Below are 21,807 nucleotides of genomic sequence, written 5' to 3' on the forward strand. Positions count from 1 at the left end.
ACGGCACGTGTTTCCTTGCAGGTAACCATGGTTAACAGAGAAAGAACAATGATTTCAAGCACCACCCTCCTTTTAAAGCTTGCAGTCTGTTATTCTAACTCAATCAGCATGACAGAGTGATCTCCAGCCTTGTCCTCGTCAACACTCTCACCTGTGTTAACGAGATAATCACTGACATGATGACAGCTGGTCCTTTTGTGGCAGGGCTGAAATGCAGTGGAAATGTTTTTTGGGGATTAAGTTCATTTTCATGGCAAAGAGGGACTTTGCAATTAATTGCAATTCATCTGATCACTCTTCATGACATTCTGGAGTATATGCAAATTGCCATCATCAAAACTGAGGCAGCAGACTTTGTGAAAATTAGTATTTGTGTCATTCTCAAAACTTTTGACCACGACTGTACTGCCAAGATTCCACACTTTGGTGTGGACAATAATGTTTTTTTCTCTGTCACTTCCTCTAACGCTGTCTGTTAGTCATAGTGTTAAGGTCTGACCTGTGAACTCTTTCTTGCAACGGTCTCTCACGCTGGTCTCCAGGTTCTCCAACTGGATCTGAACCTTCTTGTAGTCCCTCAGAGCCTGCTTACTCTTCCTCCTGACAGGCAGACAGGCAGACAGACCGACAGACAGACAGACAGAGTGAGAGCACACATACAGACACACATTAGAATTACACTCATAGCTCAAGGTACAACATTTTAATGTAAACAAATGCAAATGCTTGCACCCACATACACCGACCCCCCCTCACACACGTACCTGTAGATGAGCACTATGATGAGGACGATGAGGGCTACAATGGAGGCCCCCACGCCCACCCCTATCTTGGCCTCCAGGGGGAAGGTGGACAGGCTGAGGGTGTCGTATTGCACCCTGCCCAGGGAGAAGTTCAGGTTGCCCATGTGGACCTGGAACACACACATCAGCTTTGGAGTGACACTGAACAAATATATAAATGTTGTACAAGTAGTTCCAGAGCATCCCAAACATGCTCAATGGGTGATATGTCTGGTGAGTATGCAGGCCATGTAAGAACTGGACATTTTCAGCTTCAAGGAATTGTGTACAGATCCTTGCGACATGGGGCAGTGCATCATCATGCTTAAAGATGAGGTGATGGTGGAGGATGAATGGCACGACAATGGGCCTCAGGATCTCGTCACGGTGTATCTGTGCATTCAAATTGCCATCGATAAAATGCAATTGTGTTCGTTGTCCGTAGCTTATGCCTGCCCATACCATAACCCCACCACCACCATGGGGCACTCTGTTCACAACGTTGACATCAGCAAGCTGCTCGCCGAAACAACGCCATACACGCTTTCTGCCATCTGTCCGGTACAGTTGAAACCGGGATTAATCCGTGAAGAGCACACTTCTTGAGCGTGTCAGTGGCCATTGAAGGTGAGCATTTGCCCACTGAAGTCGGTTACGACACCGAACTGCAGTCAGGTCAAGACCCTAGTGAGGACGACGAGCACGCAGATGAGCTTCCCTGAGACAGTTTCTGACAGCTTGTGCAGTAAATTATTTGGTTGTGCAAACCCACAGTTTCATCTGCTGTCCTGGTGGCTTGTCTCAGACAATCCCGCAGATGAAGAAGCCGGATGTGGAGGTCCTGGGCTGGCGTGGTTACACGTGGTCTGTGGTTGTGAAGCCAGTTGGACGTACTGCCAAATTCTCTAAAACGATGGTAGAGAAATTAACATTCAATTCTCTGGCAACAGCTCTGGTGGACCTTCTTGCAGTCAGCATGCCAACTGCACGCTCCCTCAAAACTTGAGACAACTGTGGCATTGTGTAGTGTGACAAAACTGCACATTTTAGAGTGGCTATTTATTGTCCCCAGCACGCGGTGCACCTGTGTAATGATCATGCTGTTTAATCAGCTTCTTGATATGCCACACCTGTCAGGTGGATGGATTATCTTGGCAAAGGAGAAAAGCTCACTAACAGGGATGTAAACACATTTGTGCACAAAATGTGTGCATACGGAGCATTTCAGCTCATGACACATGGGACCAACACTTTACATGTTGCATTTATATTTCTGTTCAATATAGAACGTGTACAAGCTGGGGCTTGGAAGTCCAATTGAGACTACTGAGATGTGTCAACCTTTGTCTGATTCACACTATAGGGACAAACCAAGCCAAGCAGAACTGTACTGGGCTGGCCTGGTTACACATCCATCCACCAAAGTTGCTGAAACCATGCTGGAAAAGACAAAGTGAAAAGAATCCAAGCCAGCACACTACAGTTTTGGTCAGCACAGTAGTGTGAAAAGAGTACTATTGTGTTGGAATGGACTCTCTTGTCGTTCTTGTGTATTGAACTGTATTTTGGGGAAATGTCAATCTTTGGGACAGTGTGTTTTGAAATGTGTGTTTTTGTCTGTTTGGAACAAAAGTGTGTATAGGAATGGAAACGGCAATAGTAAGGTGGACTTACGGTGAACTCGGGCAGTGTGTCGGCGCCCTCGCGCTTCCTGCCGCCGTTGGGAGGTCCCGGGACGGGCTGCTGGGGCGGGGGCTCGCAGTACAGGTGGTTCCTAGTGAGGGTCTTCACGGAACATACACCCTCCCCCACCAGTACCACCACCTCCTCCTTAGAGATGGCCAGGTCCAAGTTCTCACCCTATGGAGGGGGGAGGGAGAAATATAGACGATATTACCACATTGAGCATCATGCTTGAATCAAAACTTTTGCATTCCCAGCCTCGTCTTCGGAACATTCCTCTATTTCCATCCTCTATTTCCCCCATCTCTCATGGGAGTCTAGCCTTCTCCTAAACTCCAGCCAAGGGGACAGAATGAAAGCGTTTTATTTCTGACTGCAGCTTTCAGCTGCAAGGCCTTCCAGGAGACCTCTCTCTAAATACCAGTTGAGTGGAAAGTAAACATTTTTCTTTTTACATTCTATCCATTTGCCTTGGCTTTATAGTACTAGCTAGCGGTTAATGCTAACCTCCAGCTGTCAACTGTACATGCCGTTATCCTGAAAGCTGGCTAGCCTCCAGCAGCTAATTTAACAAGTTGAGAGTGGCAGGTAGCAGCTAATGCTAACCTCCAGCTGAATGAAGCTTCCTGGGTTGTAGCGGTAGGGCTTGAGGGGCTCCTGCTGGTTGAGCGGGTGCAGCACAGGGTTGGGCTCGTAGCTGAAGGCCCCCTGGGGGCTGACGGCACCGAACGGGAACACTAGGTTGTCCAGGAGGAAGGCCACGTCCACCCGCGAGCCCCACACCGAGGGCTCCACCGCTGGGCTCCGACACAGGATCAGACTGGAGGAGTTGACCTCGCAGCGCTCTATGTACTGAAGGGGGGAGATAGAGAGGAGGGGGAGGGGATATCAATAAATTAAATGTATTTATAACGCTCTTTTTACATCGACAGTTGTCACAGAGTGCTTGTTTTTAGCAATCTAGGATCAGTGTTGGGGGTAAAGTGTTACAGAAGTAACGCGTTACAGTAATCAGATTACTTTAATGAGTATTATTACAGTTACCTTCACGTTACTTTAAGAAAATATTTCCCCACCAGGCGTGGTGTTTCTATGATCTGATCTCGGCTTGTTTCCTCATTTAGTTCTCGAGCGAGCAGAGAAAGCATTTTGGAGAATTGTCACGACAGCTGTCCATAAAATGGATAGAGGGCGCACCTCTGATTGCCATTGACAGCTTCTGTAATAGGAGCACCATTATCTTTGGCTTCACCATCTAGTGGCAAGTGTGCCGTCTAGCTACCCAACAGTAGCACTGGCGGCTGGAGGGAAAGATTTTGAATAAAAATAAATAATCTGTACAGAGGTTTAGTTTATATTAGGTTTGGCTGTGCAACATAACAATCAATTTCATAGGATGACATAAGTATAGACCAAAGGGACTTTCTATTTATAGAAAAAAATATATATTCATTAGGCTAAAAATACAAAAAATGAACTAACTTTCCCACCGGAACTTCTGACAGCAGTTCCAAGTGATCCGTAACCATGAAATGATTCAGCAAATAGCCTTGTCTACTACTAATTTTGTATGCCTATTTATATACATTATCATCGCGCATTCTATAGATAACAGGCTTTCAATTCCATGATCAGTGCGCTGGCACATACCGTATGCTGCAGTGTTGTGGATTAGGCTATCAACTGGGACAACTTGTTTTCTATCAAACCAAAAGAGGCTACATGAAATTATTGATGGTTGACATTACAGAAATATTTTTTTTTCTTGTCTCGTAAATGGATGAAAACAACAGTGCTTAGCCTATATTTCACGTGTGCATAAAATATTATCTTGTGTCACGGAGGGGCCATGCTATGGGTGTATCCTAGGGATGTAGCTCAGTTGATAGAGCATGGCGTTTGCAACGCCAGGGTTGTGGGTTCGATTCCCACGGGGGGCCAGTATAAAAAAAAAATATATATATGTATTCACTAACTGTAAGTCGCTCTGGATAAGAGCGTCTGCTAAATGACTAAAATGTAAATGTAAATGTATAATATGTACCGCAAATGTTCTGCAAAATTCGGACATAAATGCACCAGTGAATACATCAGGCTACACCAATTAGGAAATAAAAGTTGTGATCAAGATGTTTCTGATCGGGTTGAAGATTATTTTTGAATGAATTAGATGACATTAGTAGCCTATCTTTGGTAGAGCGTTTGTAGCTCGCCTCGCTCCCTCTGACAGACAAACAAACAGTGAGGTTTTGAGATTGTGTTCATGGAAGTAACGCAAAGTAATGTAACGCGTTACTTTCTGTGCAAAGTAATATTGTAATGGAACAAGTTACTTTTCCCCCCATGTAACAAGTAATACGTAATATTACCTTTTCATGTTAATCCCAACATTGCCCAGGATAGAGGGCAGAGGGAGAGGTGGGGGAGAGGGAGAGGTGCGGGAGGGGGAGAGGGGGAGAGGTGCGGGAGGGGGAGAGGGACGGGAGAGGGAGAGCGATAGGGATTTCATTGAGTGAGGAAAGCCTGACACAGTCAGAATGTTATTCCTTCCTCAGTTACAACTACCATAAAGATGACAACACACACACACACACTCTCCCTATCCACACACCTGTTTGATGGAGCATAGGGGGTCGCCGGGGCAATCGGGCTCCGGGACGATCCTGCGATGCCTCAACAGCACCTTGTCCTCAGTCTCTTCCTCCCTTTCTCCTCCACTCCTCCTCCTCCTTCTCTTCCTCTGGCCGATTGACTCATAGGGGGACACGGTCACCAACATCCTAGGTTCCTGCACCACATCCAGGTTATGGCCAGACACGAAGACCAGACGACCACCGCTACAGAGAGAGAGAGAGGGGGAGGAGATGTGTCATAACACTGGTCTGAAGGAAACTTGCACTATGTTCTATGTTTGGTGGATCGGTGGCCATATTCAGTGTCTCCAAGTGTTTCAGTCTAATTGACGTGGTCTAAGGGTCTTTGCCCCTTCTTCTAATTCAATTTCTATGGTCATACCCAATTCTAGGCTTCTGAAATATACAGTTTCTGTGTAGGAGTGGGGCCAAACACACACACACACACACCTGAGGAAGCTCTTGGCGGGTGCGGCCTGGGTGATGTTGGGGTTGGGGGTGTAGCGGTAGGCCGACTCGTGGAGGTGGCGCTGGCTGTTGCCATAGCGAAGCGTCACGCGGTGCTCTCCCGTCCCATTGCTGCTGCCCGTCACACACACCACACTGCCCTCCTGGACCTTTGACAAACTGGGGGGAGGAGAGAACAGGAGGAGAGGGAGGGTAGTTGAGAACCGAGAAGTTCTACAATACTGCTAATAGGATAATGTGTCAATGGCTCTGTGTGTGTGTGTTTGTGCGTATGAATGTGCATACTTATGAAAGAGTGTGCTTGTGTCTATGTGTCTGTATTAATGAATGTGTGTGTTCATGAGTGTGTGATTCATTATCACTCACATGACACAGGGCACTCCTCCCACAGTGACAGTGATGTCAGAAGGGCGTCCTGTGAGCAGGTTCCTCCCAGTGATGGTAAGGGATGATCCCCCCGCCATGGGACCCCTCTGGGGGGACACCTCCATCACAAACGGGTCCTGGTAACTGAACCTCTGGCTGGAGAGGCCAAACTCTCCCCCGCTCACTTCTACTGACACCTGGCCCATCTTCTCTCCCCCGCTGGCTTCAGTCTTACACACGATCCTACAGAAAACACACAAACACACAGATGTAAGACAATGCATCATAGAAATAGTCATCTCACACACACACACACTCTCATTTACAGTCCTTACCTGGAGGAGACCTCGTAGAGGTGGGGGATGACAGAGCAAGAAACCCCAGCCACAGTGACAGAGTGCAGAATGTCCTCAGCCTTCTGGCCCAGGTTTGACCCTGAGATGGTCACCACCGTGCCCCCCTCCACCAGACCTGACAGGGGCTCGATCTAACACGGGGGGGGGGGGGGGGGGGGATTCAAACATATCCTCCAACATAAGCCTCAACACTATTAAGATATCTCTATATATTACTCATATCTCTAGGACTATCAAATATTCTAGTGAAGATAAACTGAGCAAATTGTGATAGATAGACAACTAGAACGTTAGAAAACTAAGTTAGTTAGTTCATAAGTTGACATCAGCTGTCACAACTGTATATGACTGTTTATCACATCTGACTTATCTTTTACAGTGAAAATGCTTTATGAGCCAAATGACAGGAGGATTCAAGTTCAAGTGTTAAAACGTGTTACTTCGTGTAAATCAATGAGCAATAAGTGTTGTGTTTAAAAAACGTGTTACTAAGTGTAAATCAATTAGCAATAATAAGTCCTGAGCGTTGAACCCTTGATAGGGGGATTCTCACAGCATGGATGACGGGGGCGGGGCAGGTCTGTTCAATAGGCTCGCTGCAGGAGTCTCTGTAGAGACAGGTGGACTGGCCCCCTCCGCACCACACACAGCCGTACTTCTGGTCCGCCGTGTGACACCGGCTACAGTCCGAACGCCCCACTGAACAGTTGTACAGAGTCACTGGGAGGGAGAGAGAGGCAAACTATAGTCAACCTGCTAAACTTGACAGTTGAGTTTAAATGAGTCTGAAGGAGAGTTGTAGAGTGCTGAGGGAAAATGATACATCTAGTGTGTACAGTTGAACAGAGTCATTGCGAGGAACAGAGAGAGAGAGAGTTATACAGACTGTGTGAGAGTTTACAGTATGTTGAATGAGTTTAGAGTTCGAGTTGATTGAGTGTCTGTGAGAGAAAGATGTTAGAGAGTGAGAGGAAGAGGAATACAGTCACGGGGGAGAGAGATGTAGAGAGCGTGTGTCTGAGTGCATGCATGCTTGCACACTTGTATGCTTGTGTGTGTGTACAAAACAGAAGACAGCGTGATAAAAACATCACACAACTCGTGCTACCAGGTCCTTGGGGACGGGTGTGAAAACGGAAAATGCGAGAACAGTTTCTCGAGACCATATGTTTGATACAGAAGTGAAATAGAAAAACATTGTTATGGCTGAGAGCTGTCTGGGATGGCAGCAGCTGTTCCTCAGTGCTCTAGCGCCGGGGCTCACCATACAGATCGTGAGAGCTGTCCACGTGGAAGGTGTCCCGCCTCTTCACGTACACCATGGCGTTGTACTCCTCCACCAGGGCAGAGTAGGAATACTGCAGCGAGAATTAGTCATTAAAGTTTCCATAGAAACTTCAAGAGTACTAAAGTTTCCATAGAAACTTAGAGACAGAGGGTGTCCCCCAAATGGCACCACATTCCCTGTAGAGTGCACTATAAAAGGAAACGGGTGCCATTTGCGAGGCAGACAGAGTTTCAACAGAAACCATAGAAACTTCAACATTTTCATATTAAAAAGAAAGGGATATAACAGTGATCAGAAAGTAAAACTACAGTGGGCTGCAGTGTCAGCAGTGTTTAACACACATAAATCAAAAGTGTTTAAGTATAACAAATCCATGTACAAAAACATAATCATATAGGGTAAATCCAAAGTCCCATACTTTCATACCACTTAGAATGCACGCCAATATATTTCATCATTCTAGGTAATGTAGTGTGGCTATTGGAACAGAGACATATTAAAGCAACTGACAAGATTACACTAACTCTTCATCCAAGCTGGCAGTGAGTGAGTATGGGATAGAGTCTGACCTGGTGCAGCTGACAGGTGATGTCAAAGAGAGACGGGTTCATCTCGTCCATCTCCACATAGGCATCCACCACCACTGTACGGCCCTCGATCACCAACACACACTCGTAGTCCAGGTCTCTGTCCTGCACACACACACACACACACCAAGCCATGTTTAAACTTCAACAGGGGCATTGTTAACAGATAACTTCCTCAAAATCAAATGAAATCCTGACTTTTGTAATTGCCCCAGACCCCGGAGTAGGTGTGTGTGTGTGTGTGTGTGTTACCTGGTACAGGTGGAGGTTTCGGGCGAGTAGCGTGATCTTCCTCTCCACTCTGACTGGTAACAGAGGCGAACCCTGGACCTTCTCCACACAGGGGCAAGCAGACGAGCCCCAACTCACATAGGAGCCCTCGTCCCCCTACATTCCCCACACACACAGTTGTGTTAGATACATACACATACACTCACAAGGACACACACACTCCAACCAACGCAAGCTATCGCACATTTCTGAAAATCCCATCAACCCATAAGAAATTGACAGTTAAGTTATAAGGATGTCATAGGCTTTTTTTATGTAATAATGGACTATTAAAATGGCCTAACAAACAATAAAACATATGAAAACATTCACAAAAAAGCAACTGCTCCAGCTTATGCTGACGCAGCCATTTTTTCAGGTCGATTTCCAAAAGCCAAAGCAATGTCAACAATGAAATCAAAACAGTGAGGAATTGCAAGGGGATAAGGGGAGATCGGGGATTCTGGCAATTGGTGTCAGAAGTGGGATTCTAGAGAGCTGTGTCCAGTCAAGAGCTGGGAGAACGGCGGCCATGGAAGCTCCAGGGGAACTCGAACTCACCGGCAGGAAGGTGTCGGACGAGTCGTACTGGTAGTCCAGCTCTAAGTTGGCGCCAAGAAGCCGGGGGTAGGCAGAGGCCGAAGGGGAGTCAGTTGCCTCTCCGTCCCCTGAAAGCACGGTGGCGGCCGAAAACGCGGCGCTGGTGTCGTTCTCAGCTGCTGTGCCCTCTGTCTCCTCCTCCACTTCCTCCCTGGGCCAGAGGAGCACTTCCGGTTCGGCGCCCTGGCCCTCCGCCTCAGTGGGGGGGAGGGGCTCTAGCGGAGGCGGGAAGTGGGCTCTCGTCAGGTCCAGGTGGAAGGTGGGCTCCGAGTCGGCCGGTTCCCACAGGGGGAAGGGGGTCGGGAAGGGGTAGCTGCCAGAGGTGGGCTGGACCTCCATGGGGGGCTTGGCCAGAGTCAGAGCCTCGTCCAGTTCCTGAGGGGGGGACGTGGTGACCACTTCCAATGGGGATGTCTCGGGGGGGAACGCCAGGGGGTTTAGGATGGCGAGATCATCGGACGGCTGCTCGTCTTCAGGCATAACTGTCGCCACCTCGGTTTCAGCGGCAAGCTCCATGTCACCAGGGGTAACCACAGGTCCTTCAGTTTCACTTTCAGTTTCAGCCTCTGCAAAGAGCTCTTCTGCGGTCGTTTGCTCCTCTTCCTCACTGGTGGTGGTCTCAGGCATGGGCGTTGTAGCCTCGACTACCGTTGTCGGGGGAAGAGTGGTGGGGGCCTCCGTTGACATAACAGTGGTGGGCGGTGTAGTCGGCTCTGGGGTGGTGGTTGTGGGGACGGTTGTAGGCAGGGTTGTTGTCGTAGGCTCCTCGGTGGTCGCTATGGTGGTTGCGGCTTCGGTTGTTGTAGTCGTGGCGATAGTTGTTGAAATTGTGGTAGTTGTCGTTGTTGGGGGTGTGGTTGTTGTTGTCGTTGTTGGGGGCACAGTTGCTGTTGTGGGGGCCACGGTTGTGGACGGGGAAGTCGTTGTTATAGTTACGGCTTTAGTTGTGGGAGGAGCCGAGGTGGGGAGTTTAAACTGGGTGGTGGAGGGGGGTAAAGGGGGAAGACATGGGGGAGAGGGTGAGACAGAAATAAACAAACTCATAAGTTGACTGAAAAACTCAAATTGGATGTGAAACACATATCCTGAATGTTGTCAGTGTTACCATCAATGATGACACAACTCATGCATTTGGTTGGCGACACATACGCAAAATGGAGATGATTATTAGTTATATCGGATGTATGCTTGTTTTGGGACATGAGGAGCAGTGAGAAAATTAGTGTTGGGTTATTAATGACTCCCAACAGTTTGTGTTCTCATTAGAGACCTTCTTTCACTCAACCAGCTACAATTGATCAGCCCCAACCAGCCTTACCATGTCACTAGGTTGCATTAGGTGGACCAAACTCTACAGCGAACAACATAGCCAGGCTGGCAGTTCCTTTTTCAGAATGCACACAGCATGCTGTTTGACCTCTAGCTAACTGACCATTGTCGCTGTGTGTGTGACTTACGTGTTCATTGTAGATGATGACCCCCTTGTCACAGGTGGGCTTGTGGGTACAGGTGTGCTGGTGGACACACCAGTTGCAGCCCCAGCGACTCAACACGCAACCACGGCAACTATAGGAACAGTGCAGGAATCAGTGACCATACTAACACTACTACAATGAGAGAGAGAGAGGAGAAAGAAAGAGGGGGGGGGGAGAGTAAGAGGGGGGTATAGAGAGAAAGAAAGTGAGATGGTATTGAAAGAAAGGAGATGACAGAAAGATAGACAAATGTGAGGAAGGAGAGGAAGAGAGAGAGAGCAAGCCTGGCCCACAGCGCAATCCAATTGCTGGCAATCTAGGGCCAGTGGTAAAAAAAGGTCAATCATTTAATTGAATAAAGTACCGGTCGCTGGTTCCTAGTCGGAGTGCTCTGAACCGTGTACCAGGAAAGGAGAGGAGAAAGAGGATCATTGAGTGAGTGTATGTGCTAACATCATAGAGATGGATAGAGTGCCCACCATGGCGCTGCCCATGCTATCAGTCTTTTGTGGTCAAGTGTGCCCTCTATCCATATTTATGGCTAACACAGCCCAACTGATGCAGTGAATATTAGCATTGCTAGACAGAGCTTGACAAGGCACTCCTATGGCCAGATATCCCACTTCTGACAACAACTGTATCCAATGTATTGCTAACCTGTGCCCCCGCACATTGACTCTGTACCGGTACCCCATGTATATAGCCTCCCTACTGTTATTGTACTGCTGCTCTTTAATTATTATTATTATTTTATTTATTTACTTATCTATTTTTTACTTAACAGTTATTTTTCTTAAAACTGCATGGTTGGTTAAGGGCTTGTAAGTAAGCATTTCACTAAGGTCTACACCAGTTGTGTTCGGCGCATGTAACAAATACAATTTGATTTGATTTAATAAGGGTTTTGCACCAGTGTGAAGTTTGCAACTATCACTATCTATAGGGAATAAAACATGCAAGGCAGAAACCAAAAAGTTGAACAGATTGATAACACCTGAGGGACGATTATAAAGACAGTTAAGTTTCATTTTTCTCTGAAGAAATGTGGCTCCTACTCCTATTATTCTAGCTGGGTCCGTTCACGTGCAGACAGTTTTCCTGCAGGACATATATGGAGATGTCTCTGAGATGTGGTTTTAATATCAACCAGACTAGAGAGCGGAGGAGGCATGTGGAGGGCAAGGGTCAGGTGCCTGCAGCCATAATAACCACAGGTTCTCCCTGGTATAAGTGAGAGGGAAAAGAGAGTACAATAGGTTTAGAATAGGTTTAGAATGGAGCAAGGGGATTGGAAGATGCTATAAGCGGTTCCAAGTGGTGCAGTACAGAGGTTCAACAGACCCAGGTCAATCAGCCCAAGAGGGAGAGAAAAATTGAGAGCAAGAGAGAGGCCCCTATTGAAGGGGACAGAAGGGCAGAAATGGATATCGAAATGAAGAGAGAAACAGAGAGAAAGAGAGAGGAGACGGAGAGAAAGAGAGAGAGGAAGAGAGAGAAAAAACTGAGCAAGAGTAGGAAAAAGAGGGAGAGTGGTGGGCCAACTCACGGCACGCTCCCAGACAGCTGCTTGACTGCGGTACAGTCGTAGAAGGTGAACTCTGTCGCCGTGACGATGACATCACCGAAGCGCAGGGACAGGGTGACCGTGACAAAATCTGAGGAGAGAGCGAAACGGAGAGAAAGAGAAAAGATTGTGTTTCACTTCCCCAGGATCCCTACCCGAACACCGTGCCAAGCTTTCTGAAAATACTCTGTTCTGAAGGTTTGAGAGACAGAGACTTGGCCGTGTCGGTCTGTCCGAATGAAAGCACTGTGTCTTCAAAACAGTGTGAGGAGGGGAGAACGTGAGATTGAGACGTTGCGCCCCAAATAGTGTCCTATTGACTATACAGTGCATTACTTTTGTCCAGAGCTCTATGGGCCCTGGTCAAAAGTAGTGCACTATGTAGGAAACGGGGTGCCATTTGGGACAGTGCCTGAGAGTACGCTTGGCCGAGTGAAGAGCCATAACAGAGTTCTAATAAAATCCATCTGTAGCCCCAAAGCCCCAGACGTAAACAGTGCAGAGGGAGGAGTTCAGGTCTGTGGGGCCCACTGTGTGTGAAGTTTGAAGCGCACTGATTGCACACACAGACACACACACACACACATAAGGGCATGTAAATATTGTATACGTGTATTCCCTCACACTTACTAGCCCGTGCACAGAAATATTTTCGGGAGCTGGGTCCATGCAATTGGATTGTATCAATTCACTTAATACAATCTTGAGTCATTTTCCAAGTAACAAGATGATCTTCCTTATTCTAATCACAGGATAAGAGCATCTGCTTAATGAATTAATGGTTCAGACTATGAACTAAACCACGATTACATTATGTGAGTACGGCTGGACTCTCTTTACTCCCAAGATCCCATTTGAACCCCCCGCAGATCACACACACACACGTGCTTATATGCACAAATTAACTCCATATACACACACAGTCTCACACACAGAGATCTCCCTGTAATACCTGTGGGATCAGTGGATCCCCCCTGTGTGTGTCTGTTCACTAATACCCCCAGGCAGACGGGCATAACTACTTAACCCCCACGGCCTGACAACCACAACAAACCTCCTTGGTCCAGGAACGATTTTCATGGGAACCAAGGAGAGAGAGAGAGATGGGGGGATGAAAAAATAGTAGATGGATGGAGGGAGGGACGGAGGGGAGAAAGGAGAGGTGGGGGGGGGGGGTGAAAGAGGAGTTCACTGGTGTGTGAAGGTGTGTGTACATTCATACGGCCAACTACCCGCAAGCGTATACGTTTGCTTTTTTAAATCGGCATTCGACTAACAGTTCATCCCCATAATATATCCAAGATGACTAACCAAAACAAATCGACGGCTCCAAGCACGCAACTGAACCATCGCAGACTATCCCAGACAAAATGATGGAAGAGTGCATCAAAACGCATAGGCAGATGATGGCTGAATTGTTAAATGAATTTAAAAATCACTAGCTATAGCTGCTACCCGGACCGGCGGAGATGGAGATGACTCCCTGCTGTGTAAACTGGGAGCCAAAGAGGATTGGGGTGCAACACACATCTGCTCTCTAAGGACATAGGATAGGATATCGCTGCTTAGGGTGGAGCTAGAGGCTGATCGGCTTGTATAGCAACACACACACTTTAATGAACCCATGAACCTCAGTGTGTGTGAGTGTAAACAGTATGGAGAAGCAGGTTGAATGCCCAGTACCCGCTGATCATCTCACCCCGTTGGTACTCACCTTGTCCGGGGGGCACAGTTGGCACCCTGTGGGGGTCGGGGGAGAGGCAGGTGACGCCCGTATCGGTAACGGTGGCAGGACTCTCAGTGTCATGGAAGAAACAGGAGTATGAGTTGTCCTCTTCTAGGATGGGCAGGCCCGGGACTGATAGAGCAATCTAAGGGAGGTAGGGAGAAGAGGGGGAGGATGTGAGAGAGAGAGAGGGAAAGAGAAAGAGTATGAACGACCTGGCTCGGCTCTGCAAGAATGGATCTGCATTTCAACAAAATTCAGGATCTCAAGGAACACTAATTGGACGTTGGCTTGATATAACTGGTTTGAACTTGATAAATTCGGTAAGATCTGGATTTATCTGGATTTCACAGAGATGTTGTTGAAGGGCTGAGAAACTGAGGAGAGATTGAGTCTCCCTCGAGGAGCTTTGTAATCACTGACAAGCAGCATCTCAACAGTCCAAACTCGCCCTCGCCCCCTCCGTCCCACCGCATTGATGTGAGCAGATTCAAAAAGCAAATCCTCCAGAAGAATCCACCATATCACCTTCACCTACCCCCCGATTTCAAATCAGCGCAGATAAAGCAGAGGAGGCTTTTTTAAACTATTGAGATGCACCCAAGGTCATGCCTTGCATGTTTATATGCTTTTTTGTAAACTATTGAGACGCATCCAAGGTCATGCCTTGCATGTTTACTTGGACATGTCCAAGGAGCCTCCCCTTCCTCCCACTATTAATCCACCGTTCCTCCTTCCCCAATGTCAGATGATATACATCACCTCACATGAATTATCTGTAAAGCTGTCCAGAGCCGGATCACTTAATACATGATTTATACTGTTTGTGTTTCTACTAGATGTTGAGACAGGGGCAGCTAGCACCGAGTCTGATAACCATCTCTGATCTCTGCTGTAACACAGGAAGTAAAACGAGCAAACACCCTGCCAGCCAGGCTAAAACTAACTCCCATGTACAGTGTGGACATAAAGGAATGCACTATCTATAAGCATGTGCTCGCATACCCATGTACATGGACACACACATGCAGTCAAATGCATATACACACACACACACACACACACACACACACACACACACACACACAGAGAGACAAAAGACGCGCATGCACATATACACACACACGTACATGTCTCTTCTCCTCGCGGCTGATGTTGGAGGGGCTGAGGGACTGGATGGTGAGGCACTGCTGCTCCATGTCGAAGCTCCACAGCCACTGGCCCGCCTGAGCCCCGTGTGAACACTGAGACTTCTGCCCACACCTACACATACAACAGATTACTATCATACAATACTGTATACACTATGTTATCATATCATACTGTAATAGATACATTATGACCTCAGCATCATATCTCTATAAAAAGGCAGGATGTAGATGGAGAGTGGAGGGGAAGAGGGAGGAGAAGATTAGAAGGGAAAGAAGGACGGGAGGGAGAGGGGAAATGGAGGGACAGAGAGAGGGAGAATGGGAAAGAGCAATAGGGGAATCGGGGCCAAAGAGGTGATGACACTGACGAAGGCCGAAACGTTTGTCTATCTACCTACCCCTGAATGAAAGAAATACTAAGAATCCTTGAATCTCCTTTTTGAGTGTGGACCGGCTACACCATTGTGATGGGAGCAAGAGAAATGGAAAGGAAAAATGAAGTAAATGTGGAAGGAGGACAGCAAAACAGGCGAGTTGATAACATTAGCTAACATTAGCTAACATTAGCTGACACTAGATAACATTATCTAACATTAGCTGACACTAGATAACATTAGCTAACATTAGCTAACACTAGATAACATTAGCTAACACTAGATAACATTAGCTAACACTAGATAACATTAGCTAACACTAGATAACATTAGCTAACATTAGCTGGAAAAATAGAGAAAAAGGAGGGAGGACAGGTGGCCAAGGTGCAGGAAAAGAAGGGAGAGGGGGGTGAGATGGGGATGAGGGAGACGGAGGGAAAGAGAGAAACAGATGGTAAAGAGATGATGCTCTTAATAATAATATAATAATAATATAATAATAATAATATGACATTTAGCAGACGCTTTTATCTAAAGCGACTTACAGTCGTGTGCATACATATTTACGTATGGGTGGTCCCGGGGATCGAACCCACTACCCTGGCGTTACAAGCGCCATGCTCTACCAATTGAGCTACAGAGGACCACATCATTGCATCATTACTCATAGCAACCCCCCTGAGTAAATACGCGTGGTACCACAAATACCTTCTCTGACTGTGTTGAGAATCTGTAATGCCCTGAGTTTTTCCAGTGTGCTTGACCTGACAATGGAAAACTCTGGCCAATAGTTTGATATGTCAACCCTTTAACCAGAGCCAGGGTTGGGTGGATTACTTGAAAAATTTAATCTGTTAAAGATGACTGATTTCATGACAATAAAAGTAATTTGTGACGGAATCCATTGGATTACTCAGAATGAGTCGCTCACCTCCCCTCCAGGACACACCAGCCACAGTAGGGGTCGTGGGCCGACAGACAGGCTTGGCAGTCCAGGTGTTCGTGGCACTCTGCCACTGGCCTCTTCTGCAGCTGTGACCACAACAAAACAACAGGGAATATTCATCATTACGTTATGTCCAACGCATTGCAAATGATGACACAGCTCTTAACCGAGACAAAGGAGACCCATTTGACCACAACTGTAATCACTTACTGGGTAGCTGAAGGTATAGTTGGATAGATATAAGCAATGTGGTGAAAATGTTGCCAAGTCCTAGCCTATTGGTACTGCGGATTGAGTGATTACTATAAACGTAAACCCGTCCCCAGGCTTAAAGAGATAATTATATACCAGCGCTTCCCAAACATGCACCCCTTGGGGTCCCCAGGACCGAGTTTGGGAAATGCTGCTATTAACTATAAACTAGTATTTTATGAGAGACACTTGTTGCCATGGTGCCTGTGTGAATGGAGGGGAAAAGACACAGTTGTTGTGATGTGGGTGTACTGTTGGTGTCAGAAGTGGGATTCAACTGTGACACACAGACAATGACCAGAGAGAGTTAGGAAACAGCGCCAACAGTTCTGGGACCAGGCTAGTGTACTGTACCATCGTGGAGGTCATGATGAAGAGGTGTTCCTCAGACTGATCCAGGACCAGGTCAGAGCTGATGGCTGTGTTGGCCTGGATGGAGACGACAGCGTACTCCTCCACCTCACCGTTAGGGCCCAGGAACACCTGGAGCACACACAAACCAATGGTTAAGAAACCCATAAGGTACATTTAATTTCATTATAGCAAACGGATGGGGGGATAATAGAACTCGGGTCACTTGTGTGAAAGGAAAACATACAATAGGGTTAGCCCACTTGAGGAAATTGTAATGTAGGCTCATTAGCGAGGATCGCTACAATATTACAGAATCTATATTTTATCATTTTCGTAAAAAGTTATTAGAAATTCTATTTTAATGTGACACATACCCCTAGTTCTATAATTCAATAGCCAGGGAGACAAATAGCCTAGCATGATCTGTTAAATACAGCCATTAGGAATAACAAGCGTGCTAAATTGAATTCTGTTGGTATTTGAAGTATTTTGGAGAGGAGTTTTAATGGTGAAACATAATAAGTCTGCTGAAAGCATAAAGATGCACTGTTTGGATGAGTTGGGATGCCAATCGAAATGTTTGTCTTGAAGAGGTCATTTGGGAACATGGCGACGGGGTAATTGTTTGTAAGTAGATGTTGTTCACTCAGTCATCCTCATCTCTTTTTCTCTCTCTCCTCTCGCTCTCTTTCCAATACACACCCGATTTGGGTTTGGACGTGTGTGTGTGTGTGTGTGTGTGTGTGTGTGTGTACGCACGCAACTGTCTGAATATTATTTCAATGCAGGCGTGTATTTCTTCAAGAAACGCAGAGACATTTGCCTTGGCATTTCTTGAAAAGAAAGGCTGATCTGATGAGTCAATGGCCCAAGCTTGCTCCCCTTTGAAGAGGGGGAATTCTAATTTAAAATCGGTTGTTTCATGTCTGGCAACCCGTCTGACCCATCTGTTCTGTCGGGTTGCCATGTTGGGAAACTAATAGTGATCTAGCGTGGGCTAAATTGCTGTTATTAGAGCCTGGACAGTCAAAGCCTTTGATGAACGCCGGGATCAAAGAACATGCGACGGCACAGCTGACCCAAAACTCCCCCCCACCATCCAATAGAATAGGATTATCTCATCACGGCAAAATCTTGGCCCATATCTGGACCTCCCCATCATCTGTGTCTGTGTGTGGCCCTGCCTGGACACACACATACAGTACAGAACAAACCAACTTAGACACACACACACTTTCACAGATTGAAACAGACACACGTTCTTTCTATGCCTCTTGCTCCTTCTCATTCTCCCTGTCATACTGGTTTGTGACGTGTAGCATTTGTTAATTTGGGGGGAAATGTGGCTTTTTTTAAAAACTGGATGTCATTGCTCTTTCTTCCGACTTTTGGCCTCCAGGAAGTTAATACGACATTTGTGACAATGAAATCGCATTGATGGCCAATACAAATCAATCGATTTCCCAATATCAAATCTGTACTAGTTATAGAGCTTAAACAAATACCACTTTCAACAAATATCTCTTTCACTGACAATTCACCTAGTGAGTATCAGTCATGTGCAGTAATATGCTAGCGAGAGACGCATATATAAGATAATATGTACTTTATTATCAATTAACTTACAGAGAATGAAAATGTGCCTTTTATGCTCACAACCCAACCCCCCGAGACACTCACACACACACTCTCACACCGAGGGGCTGGAAGCAATGGGTCAGCCACAGTGCAGCACCCCTAGAGCAATTGTATGGGGTTATGTGGCTTGCTCAAGGGCACAATGGCAGGCAATGGTCTAGTTTGTCCCAGGGTCATATAGAGTTCTAGGACTACAGTTAGGGACTTCATTCACAGAATTAGGCAGTGTGTGTGTGAGGACTGATAAGTCTATGGAAAGAGAATAGGGCCTTCTATTTATAACGCTGGTTTTTCCCATCTAGTTGCCACTAGTCAGCGTCTGTGCACTGTTACACACACGGAGTGTGACACACACAACAAAGCCCTGAGTCATGGAGTGCTATTAGCCAGACATGATGAGGCACGGCCACATTGGCCAGTGGTGTTTGTTTTCTGGTCAGTGTATGCAAAAATACTGTGCTGATAGAGCTTCCTTCCCCACTCTACCCCACCCCGCTCTGGTCACAACCGCAGGGCAGTCATTGACAATAATAATAATAATAATATGCCATTTAGCAGACGCTTTTATCCAAAGCGACTTACAGTCATGCGTGCATACATTTTTGTTAATTGTTAGCGCTAGTCACCATTCCTCGAGTGACATTCTGAGAGTGAGAGAACTCGCTACTGCTATGAACTTGTAATGCTTAAATACTCTGACGTGGCTTCGCTGACAGTGATAGGCAAACCGACTGGTGGGTTTCCAGCAAGACAGCAAATTTAAACTACTGAGATTCACCCTATGAGACCCCCACCACATCACCCCTCTAATTCCCATGTTTGGGTGATATAAACTCAATCCCTGGCCCTAATGTGTTTCAAGACCATATTTGAAGTGTGGAGTTTTTTCCCCCAAGCCCTCTGTGTATCACTGGCATGTTAACCCAAAGGTTCTTTCACCCCCTCCCCTGTGTGTGCCCTGGTCCGTGAACCCCAGAAGACACAGCTCCACACGACACCTCTGCTCTGCACCAGGTGATGGCACCACACAAAAATCTAGCAGACAGAACAGAACCATGCCTCCTGTTTACAACAGCTTCATGTGACCCCAGCCAATAAGGAAAGCCAATGGACTGGACTTATCCCAGCCGACATGGCAACCCAGTAGATTGGATTTATTCCAGCCAACATGGCAACCCAGTAGATTGGATTTATCCCAGCCAACATGGCAACCCAATGGACTGGACTTGTCCCAGCCAACATGGCAACCCAATGGATTGGATTTATCCCAGCCAACATGGCAACCCAATGGACTGGACTTGTCCCAGCCAAACTGGCAAACCAATGGATTGGATTTATCCCAGCCAACATGGCAACCCAATGGACTCCCTGGACTTAATATTCTGGGACAATGATGACTGTTGAGTTTGTATAGAGATGCCCGTTCACTGTTCTCTATATCGGAGGATGGTAAAGGGTGGATGTACGAATATCCCCCTCATAGTTTCAGTCTATGCTGCCCTACTTCTATCAGTGGCCTGGTCCATGCTGGACCAATACTGCCTTTCCCTGTAGTCATTTACAGGGCTTTCTCCTAAACAATGGAGGACTACGACTACATTTTACGAAACAGGACAACACAAATAAATGAAGTAAGGGGAAGAAAGACCAGCCGAAGAAAAGGAGAGAGAAAGAGAAGAGGTCTCATTGTCCATAACAACAGTACTAGTGTTATCTGGCAGGTCCAGGAAAATGCAAAAGCACCCAGAGCCAATTAAGACAGATGCATTAGTTACCTGAGCCGGTCTGCTCCTGCTATTAAAGTCTGTGCTACTATGGAAGATGCTATTTCTGACCTCTTGGCGCGTGTGTGTGCGTGCGTGCATGCATGTGTGTGTGCGGCAGTTTGTGAATATCTAGAGCTGCAGTTATTTACAGATTTTCAAAGGCTCACTTCATGCAATGGAATGTACTTTACACAAAAACAACCAGCAAAGGACATGTCCAGTCAGGGCCTAAATTCATAAAGAGTCCTGATCTAGTAATAAAGAGTCCTGTCAATGTAATCTTATTTTGATCTGTATTGAAGGTGGTCCCTATACCATAGATATAAACCCCCCATTAGTTTGATCTCTATGGTCTCTACCTTGCGCAGGTTCCCCTTGGAGTCCCCCAGGAAGGCGATGGTATGTCCCACCCTCACGCTGACAGCCACTGCGGTGAGACGGGCGGACGGGCTGTCCAATATGGGCTCGGTTTCCACCGGCACCCGGCTGGCCATTGGACTGGGGGTGTGGTCCGAACCACAGGGGTAGGCATCCAGGGTGTTCTATAGGTCAGGAGGGAAGGAATATGCAAATGAATGTAGTTTAGAGATGTATGAGGAAGTAGGTACAATTCATAAACTTTTGATAAATCATGTATCTATAATGAAACAAATTGGGTTACAGTCAGACAACAACTAGTCTAAATACTGATGTATTTGCTCTTCAAAAAGCATGACTAAGGTCAAATGCACAGATACGCAGCGGCAACTCATTTGCTAGTATTATTAATTGCGAGGAAGATAAGACAGGTGCTAAAAGTCTATAGTGGCTCCCTCGTATCCTATACGAACACGGAGTCACAATTTATAGTGGTAGGGTTAGAGGTGAGGGGGAAACTATTGCAGGAATCCGGCGAACGGTGTCCAAAGTGCTTTAAATAATTGTTTTGCTTCGACCCTTTGGCAGTGGAAGATCTATGGTTGGACCTGTTGTTCTGAGTACAACAATCTGTTTTGACAATCTCGCAACGTTTTGACAATCTCCCAAACACAAACGCATTCACGGAATTTCATTATGGCAAGATAAATATGACCAGTTTACGCATTCCTGCCCCCCCCCCAAAAAAGAGTAGCAACAACAGGAGGTACAATAAATAAACATTGGGATCTACCACTGTTGATAGCGGCTTGTTTTGATGGTTTCCTATGGTGTTGTTCCTATTTGTTACAGAGCCTTAGCCCAGCACTACCCGCATCACCCCATACCCCTATCTCCCTCCCTCTCCCTCACGCACGCACACCCCATCTCTCTCTTCCTCCCCCTCGCTCTCCTTCCCTGTCCGCTTCACTGTTGCTATCTCCCTCCTTCGCTTCTCGGCGATGGGTGACTTTATCCGTCCTTGTCAGTCCTCGTTAAACATGGCCCTCCCGCTAATGAAGGCTAATGCCGCCGATCGAATTCCCCCCGTAAAACCCTATTAAATTACCCTGTATACGTCCCAAATGGCACCCTGTGTTCTGTGTAGTGTACTATACAGGGAATAGGGTGT

At 46.7% G+C, this 21,807-nt stretch overlaps 1 protein-coding gene across 1 annotated transcript in view; it reads right to left on the minus strand.

Moving 5' to 3' along the window:
- LOC311138670 (plexin-B1-like) overlaps window positions 1-21,807 on the minus strand; it is a 37,505-nt gene that overhangs the window by 12,986 nt on the left and 2,712 nt on the right. The window contains exons 3-22 of the mRNA XM_084173451.1: window positions 20,639-20,821; window positions 16,876-17,004; window positions 16,255-16,355; window positions 14,929-15,061; window positions 13,787-13,943; window positions 12,055-12,163; window positions 10,491-10,599; window positions 8,995-10,008; window positions 8,416-8,550; window positions 8,146-8,268; window positions 7,553-7,646; window positions 6,842-7,008; window positions 6,268-6,419; window positions 5,933-6,175; window positions 5,549-5,725; window positions 5,077-5,302; window positions 3,072-3,317; window positions 2,457-2,642; window positions 765-913; window positions 500-600 (exon numbers count right to left, since the gene is read on the minus strand). Of these exons, the coding sequence (XP_084029577.1) occupies window positions 500-600; window positions 765-913; window positions 2,457-2,642; window positions 3,072-3,317; window positions 5,077-5,302; window positions 5,549-5,725; window positions 5,933-6,175; window positions 6,268-6,419; window positions 6,842-7,008; window positions 7,553-7,646; window positions 8,146-8,268; window positions 8,416-8,550; window positions 8,995-10,008; window positions 10,491-10,599; window positions 12,055-12,163; window positions 13,787-13,943; window positions 14,929-15,061; window positions 16,255-16,355; window positions 16,876-17,004; window positions 20,639-20,821 (3,934 nt within the window). The remainder of the gene's footprint in view (window positions 1-499; window positions 601-764; window positions 914-2,456; window positions 2,643-3,071; window positions 3,318-5,076; window positions 5,303-5,548; window positions 5,726-5,932; window positions 6,176-6,267; window positions 6,420-6,841; window positions 7,009-7,552; window positions 7,647-8,145; window positions 8,269-8,415; window positions 8,551-8,994; window positions 10,009-10,490; window positions 10,600-12,054; window positions 12,164-13,786; window positions 13,944-14,928; window positions 15,062-16,254; window positions 16,356-16,875; window positions 17,005-20,638; window positions 20,822-21,807) is intronic.

This window comes from Coregonus lavaretus (assembly GCF_964263955.1).
Source record: "Coregonus lavaretus genome assembly, chromosome: 12".
In the NCBI taxonomy this organism is placed as follows: domain Eukaryota; kingdom Metazoa; phylum Chordata; class Actinopteri; order Salmoniformes; family Salmonidae; genus Coregonus; species Coregonus lavaretus.